Source organism: Engraulis encrasicolus, chromosome 23 (genome assembly GCF_034702125.1).
Source record: "Engraulis encrasicolus isolate BLACKSEA-1 chromosome 23, IST_EnEncr_1.0, whole genome shotgun sequence".
NCBI lineage: Eukaryota > Metazoa > Chordata > Actinopteri > Clupeiformes > Engraulidae > Engraulis > Engraulis encrasicolus.
The window spans coordinates 5,953,767-5,961,266 of NC_085879.1; the positions used below are offsets into that span (position 1 = coordinate 5,953,767).

Here is a 7,500-nt window from a genome sequence, read left to right on the forward strand (position 1 = left end):
GCAGCAGGGCGGGGGAAGTTAAGCAATATCAAATCGTAGTCAATTTCACGTCAATCACAGTGTTCACCACCGGGTGTAATCGAACACATTGCAGAAATGGCAAAACAAATGCCAAATCAGTCTAGTGTGTTCCCCAGGCCTCTGCCATTGGGGAGTCACGGCGCATGGTAAAGTGAGACAGGAGTGGAATAGTAGAGTAGAATTTGAGTGAAAGGCGATGGCAGTGAAAGGCGATGGAAGCGAAAGGGACAATGGAAAGTTGTTGACGTTGGGTAGGCTCCTCTTCGTTGCGTGACTGTGACATAATGTTGGCTCATCCCCTGAAGCAAATAGCATTGACGAAAAAGAGGTGACCCAATGTTAGTTGTGTAGGGATCATAATAAAGTCAGTAGGCAATGTGAGGTCAATCATAGTTTCCACACCGTCAAACAGTTTCAAGACCAGATTGGAATGGTGAGAGAGAAGAAATATAGGATGTTAGTAGGAAATGTATTACAATAATGAATCTGTATGCAAATGATTCAGTCAACCATCTCCCTTTCTAACCTGTGGTCAGAGATTCTCTTCACCTTCCACCATGCAAAGTTGTCCTAACAGTTTTGCCATACATTTTTCAGTCATTGTGCAAAGATGCAAAGTTGCTTGCTGTGTCAATAATGCTGTACTACAAACTCCTTTCCTAAGGTAATCCAGCCTCATCCTCCAAAGCATTTTTTGCGCTAGTCTAAGCCAAAGGGCTGTCTGGCATTTTGCAGGGGGACCTTCAAAGTCTGTGTGTGTGTTTACTGTAATCACTTATAGAGACGTCTGGGGAGAGCCAGCTGCCCGCATTCAGCACACGCAGAGAAACCTGATGGAGTTGGTGCAGACAGGGTGTGTGTTGGTGTGAATATAGCCGCATTCATGATGGTGTGTGTGTGTGTGTGTGCGTTTATTCTTTTGTGCATCAAGTGCAACTCTTAATAGGTTCTTCTTGGTCCTCTCTCATTAGTATTCTTCCTATTAATCAGGAAACCAAACATCTTATTCTACCCTGCTCCTCTCTCTCTCCCTCTCCCTCCACCCCTCCCCTCCCTCTGTCTCTTCTCTCGCTTTCTGTGCTTTGTCTCACTGTCATTTTCTATTTCCATTTCTTTTTATCTTTTCTCTCTCAGCGTCCTTTGTTCTTTCTCATGCTGTGTCTCCTTGTGGCTCTTTTTTATTATTATACTCATGTGCTCCCTCCTGTCCTTTTGTTTTCTACTTTGGCTGTTCATCCCTCCTGTATCTCTCTCTCTCTCTCTCTCTCTCTCTCTCTCTCTCTCTCTCTCTCTCTCTCTCTCTCTCTCTCTCTCTCTCTCTCTCTCTCTCTCTCTCTCTCTCTCTTTCCCGCCGCCTCCACAGGGGGCTGTTTATAAAGGGCAGTCGTAACAAAGTCTGACACCGAGCCTTGACTTTTGGCCTGATCAGTTTTGCTGCAGTAAAGACGGAGCTTACGGCAAACAAAACACCTCCAGCAGGACCTACTGTACACCACACCACACCACACCACAGCCACACCACACCTCCCATCTCCTCCACCCCCACTAGTGTAACCTGATGGAGCTCAGCAGCTCTCCTCGCCTCCTCCACAACACACTGAAAGGAATAGAAAAATAGCACTTGACTGCACAAACATCAGCACCTCTGCAGTGATTTTTTTGTTTTCTGCCAGTCCTTGGAGGCAGTCTGGGAGGAGAAGAAGAAGAGGAGTGTGCTAGTCAAGGAAAGACAGGCGATGAGGGGCATATGGGAAATGAAAAAGAGGGAGAGAGAGGATGGAGGGAGGGAGGGGGAGAAAGATGTATGAATATGGAGAAAAGCCTGGAAGACGAAAAAGAGTGAGTGAGAGAGAGAATGAAAGAGAGAGTGAGAGAGAGAGAGAGAGAGACAAAGGGGGAGAGAGAGAGAGAAAGGGGGAGAGAAAGAGAAAGAAAGGAGGAGATAGATAGGGGGAGAGATAGATAGATGGAGAGAGAGAGAGAGATCGATGGCTCGTCCTTCCTTGAAAGTGTTGCAGTCGGTCAGCATGGACTCTGTAGACAGCAGAAGGAACTGAGTTGGCCAGAGAGAAACAGTGAACTAGCCAGAGGGCAGGGAGCACACCACACCGCTCCTACTGTACTGAGCAGTCTATCTCTGGATACTCTATCTTAGCCTAGACACAGTGCAACACATCAAACCATAACCTGCAGTTATTTATGCAGTGCTGATGCTTCCAGTATAGTAGACAGCAGAAGGAACTGAGTTGGCCAGAGGGCAGGGAGCGCACCGCACCGCTACTACTGTTCTGAGCAGTCTATCTCTGGATACTCTATCTTAGCCTAGACACAGTGCAACACATCAAACCATAACCTGCAGTTATTTATGCAGTGCTGATGCTTCCAGTATAGTAGATACTGTATGAGCAGTATCAGTATCAGGTGGTACAACCACAGCTAAAGGCCCATCAATGAATTATCAATTGGTAATAAATGTACAGGCAATGAATATGCTTCTTAGATAATGCAGTAAAAATATACATCATTTAACAAATGTACAATAGTGCCATTAGCTGTGGTTGCACCACCCTGATCTCTGCTACTACAAAAACACTTTTATGTTTGTCTTTTGAGGATGGTTTGCTCAGAGCCCTTGTGTTTTTTTTTTTTTTTATTTTTTTATTTTTTTTGTTTTATTTTTTTTTTTTTATAAACCCAAACCACCACCCCCCCTTATGGGGGACCTAATTTTTTGTCTTTCATTCTTTTTTTTTTTTTTCTCTTTTTTCTTTCTTTTAAATATATTTTCATTTACCTTTCTTTTTTAATAAAACAATACAATAAACAAAACATAGGTTTAACAACAAAGAAGGACAATAGTAAAAAGAAAAAAATAAGAAAGAAACAAAATATTCAAATCTTTAGTCCCCCAAAAATGTCAGACTGTATATTTAGTGCCCACCCACCACCCTCATATAACCCCCCCACCCTCCCCAGGGGATGAAGTTACAGTTTACATTTTATCCTGATGCAATGAGAAATATTACATTAAATAACAAAACAGACCCTAAGGCCAACCTTCGCCATCTTTTAATTCTAACCATCTATTTGCATAGCTCACCATTCCTGTCTCATTAGCCATTACACATTCTATTTTACAGTAGTGTTTGATATAATTTTTAAAAGCTCTTATAGTCAATGTCTTTATATCCATTGTTCTATGTATGAACACTTTGCCCAACAAAAGAATAATATTTTGCAATCCCTGGTTTTCGCTTGCCAAGTCACCTAGGAGTATAGTAGGGAGATCTAAATGCAAGCTTATATTATACTTAAGCAACCAATTTTCAACTTCAAGCCAGAATATAGCAGTTGAAGGGCAGTACCAAAGTAAATGTTGTGTTGTCTCCTCTTCTTCTGAACAAAATCGACAGAATGGATTTTTTTCAATACCCCAGATATGCAGCATTTTTTTAGTGTTTAAATATTTGAAAATCAATTTATATTGAAAAAATCGTATTTTTATATCTAATGATGTTTTGTATAGATTATTAAATATTTGTTTCCATGGAAGTGGACGATCTATCATTTTTTCCCAACTGTCAAATATTTTCCATGGATACTCCACCAATTTATCAGTTTGTAGGTAAAACTTGTATATTTCCTTGTTAATTTTGGTTCTGTTTAACCATCTGTTTTGTTTTATATTTGGTCGACATACTAAATGATCACTACAGCTAGATTTTATTTTTTGTTTCCAGTTTAATGGCACGGATGCCGTTAGTTGATTGTATTCTTGTATGGTACACACCTGCCCGTACTTATGTTTTAGTTGTCTGTATGAGAGGATTTCACATTTATCATTTACTATGTCTTTCACAAAGAGAATTCCTTTCTTAAACATATGTTTTAAAAAAATTACCTGCCCTCCACTCACTATATTTGAGTTGAACCCCAGCATTTGTTGTAATATTTCTTCTTCTGTTTCTGGTGGGTAGAACTGAAAATGTAGCCAGCTTTGTATTGCTTCCATTAAAAAGGTGGAGCCTTTATTAATAATGCGTTCAATTTTGAAATGTGCTGGGCTTATCTGCAAAAATGGATAGAGTTTTTTCTCAAACATTGGGTGAATGCTTTCCAGTAGCTTACTTGAAAACCAGTCTGGGTTGAAATACATTTTTTGTATGAGAGACGCTTTTATTGTTTTGTTCATTGACTTCAGGTTCAAAAGTTGTATCCCCCCTGCTTCATAGTCATTGTAAAGATACGCTCGTCTAACTTTGTCCTTTTTACCATTCCAAATAAACTTAAATATTTGTTGTTCATATTCTTTAAAGAAAACATCAGGTGGTGAGGGAAGTGCTGACATCAAATAAGTAAATTGAGACACGACTAAAGAATTGATCAGAGTTGCTTTACCATAAATAGTCAGATTTTTGCTTTGCCATGGCTGTAAAATAGCACAAATCCTACTCAGTTTAATTTTGTAGTTAATCATAGATATATCTGAAATATTATGTGGTATGTGGATACCGAGAATATTAACGGCCCCATCCACCCATTCCACTGGAAGATCATAAGGGAGATGGAAATCACTATTCTTCAGATAGCCCAGTCTCAGTATACGACATTTCTCATAATTTGGCTTGAGCCCTGATATCTTGGAAAAGTTATTCAAATCAATAATGAGATTATGAAGTGATGCATTATCTGGTTCCATCATAAAACTGGAATCATCTGCATACATGCACACTTTATTATTAATGCCGTTTAAATCCAAACCTTTTATCTGTTTATTAGATCTTATTTTCATTGCCAAGATCTCGATTGCAATGATGAAAAGGTAGGGGGATAAAGGGCAGCCTTGTTTAACTCCCCTTCTTATCGGTATTGGTTTAGTGAAATGTCCATTATTTAGTACCTTACAAACAGAGCCTTCATACATTATTTTGACCCACTCTATAAGAGTTTCTCCAAAATTGAAATACTGTAAACATCTAGTAATAAAACTCCAGCTAATTGTATCAAATGCTTTCTCAAAATCAGCAATGAAAATTAGTCCAGCTTTATTTGTTTGGTCATAATGTTCAATTGTTTCTAATATCTGTCTAATACTATTTGATATATTCCGCCCTTGTATGAAACCTGTTTGATCATTGTGTATTATTTGTGGTAGTACCTTTTTTATTCGTGTGGCGATACATTTTGCCAATATTTTAGAGTCATACCCTTGTAAGGTGAGTGGTCTCCAGTTTTTCAAATGAGTGGGGTCTTTATATTTTCCACTCGGATCCTGCTTGAGCAACAAAGAAATTACACTTTGCTTTTGTGTGCCTGAGAGTGCACCTTTTTGGTAAGAAAAATTAAAGCATTCAAGTAAAGGGTTTTTTATCGATTCATAAAACACCTGATACACCTCTATGGGGAGCCCATCCAGGCCTGGTGTTTTTCCTTTTTTAAATGAAAAAATGGCATCTTTGAGTTCATCCTCAGTTATAAGACCTTCACATGACTTTTTTGATTCATTATCAATTTGAATTTTCTTTTGAAAAAAAGCATACGCATCATGATCAGTTAGTAGATCTGCTGAAAATATTGCTGCAAAATATTTCTCAATTTCGTCCATGATTTCTTCTTTTGTAGTTATTATAGTATTTTTATTATCTATTAATTGATAAATATTCTTCTTGGAATTATTATTTCTCTGGAGGTTCAAAAACAATTTATTACACCTTTCTCCTTTTTCCATCCATTCTGCTTTATTTTTATAATATATATTATTTGTATTGTCATTTATCAATTCTTCATATTCCTGCTGTTTCTGTTCCAGTCTATCCAAGTCATTTTGTGGAGTGTCAACTTTGTCTACAAGTGCTGTTAAAGTCTGTATTTCTCTTTTAATGTTCTGCTCTCTTAATCTATTTTGTTTCTGTCTGTATGAGGCCATTTTTATTGTGTGCCCTCTAAGAGAACATTTAAATGCATCCCATACAATTTGTAGAGCCCTTGTGTTTCTGTAGTCTGCCCCTCACAGCTCCATGGTGCAGAATCAGAATCAGTGAAATATTTACAAAAGTTGGCTTGGCCTTCACCAGCCATGTGTATTTCGATCATGACAAACGCTGTTTTGAAGTCGGCCATGTTGCAGGCATTTGTTGTCAATATTTGATGTGTCTGTTTTCCACTGTTTTGTAAAGCACTTGTGTTGTTCAGAATGATTTTAATAATAAATGGCATAGTTTATGTAATGGAAGTTGGCACTCTCTGCTTTTCCAGCGAACCTCTGGTGCAACGCTGCAGTAAATTGCATTTAAGGCAACAGAAACACTTTTGTAAACCTCAACACGTGTTGCTGGTGACAGTGTAATATGATCACAGCTTGGTCATTCACTCAGGTGCTGGCCTTGCTTGACCACTCATGGGGACAACAAATGTGTCATTTAGGGTGATATTAAAAAAAAATGTGCGTTTTTTGGCTCTGTCAGCTGATGTTGAATGAGACGTTTGATGATTAAAAATGAAGACTTCTATTTTCAATATGCATCTTGATGTGATTGCACAGTAGTAGATGGTATTTTCCCTGGTTGCTCCTCTTCGTTTACTGCTGATAGACTGCTGATTGCTGAAGCCAACTATTTGATCAACATAGTGTGCTGTTAACTGTAATTAAATATAGAGCAAAACACTTAATTAGTGTACTGTTGTCTATCTTGCAGGTATTTTACAGACTTATCTTTACAGACGGCTGATTGTGGAAGCTAGCTAATTTGATCAACACGGTATGCTAAAATTAAATATCGAGCAAAATGCTGAAGTTATTATACTTTTGTTTATCTTGCAGGTTATGAGAAAACGGAAGATGGGGGATCTGAGAAGACCTCTCTAGCCGGCCAGGAGGACGCCAGACTCATCTACATCAATCAACCTCAATTTACCAAATTCTGCTCCAACCGGGTCAGGTAATGGCAATACCATACTATATCTAATGCTGATACTTTAATCGTCCTTAGCTGCTAAGGGCGTATTAATTCCAATTTAACCCATTGATGCCTGATGTTGCGTTGTGCAACATTGGCCCTGGCGCCTGGAGCTGCATTACGCAACATTCAGGCTCATGAGATTAGAGACAACTTTATTAAAGATCTCTGTTTGTTTGAGATGAATGAACACATTCTAATGAAAGATGAGGGTCTTAGTGTTTAAATGCAACTTAGTGCATATTTCTAAGTGCTTCAGAAGCTGAGATATTTAGGTTTTCATAGGCTGAGGGCAGCTTTTCTTAAAAAGGGCTCAGGCATTCAGCACCCTTTTGTGCAGGTGCCTTAGGCGTCAATGGGTTAAGTGGGGTTGGATCACAATTTAATAATTGCAATCTTCACTCTCAGGGAATGTCTTACTTATTCCTTGACAAATACATGCGGGACTGTGTCCACGTGTTTGACTCTGAAATGGTATGAGAGTTGGCATTTCATACATGATATTCACCCGTCCTCTCAACAG

At 38.8% G+C, this 7,500-nt stretch overlaps 1 protein-coding gene across 3 annotated transcripts in view; it reads left to right on the forward strand.

Moving 5' to 3' along the window:
- The window catches only part of atp8a1 (ATPase phospholipid transporting 8A1), a 227,898-nt gene that overhangs the window by 30,645 nt on the left and 189,753 nt on the right, over positions 1-7,500 (forward strand). For all 3 annotated transcript variants that reach the window (XM_063189764.1, XM_063189766.1, XM_063189763.1), the window contains exon 2: positions 6,842-6,959. In XM_063189764.1, the coding sequence (XP_063045834.1) occupies positions 6,842-6,959 (118 nt within the window). The remainder of the gene's footprint in view (positions 1-6,841; positions 6,960-7,500) is intronic.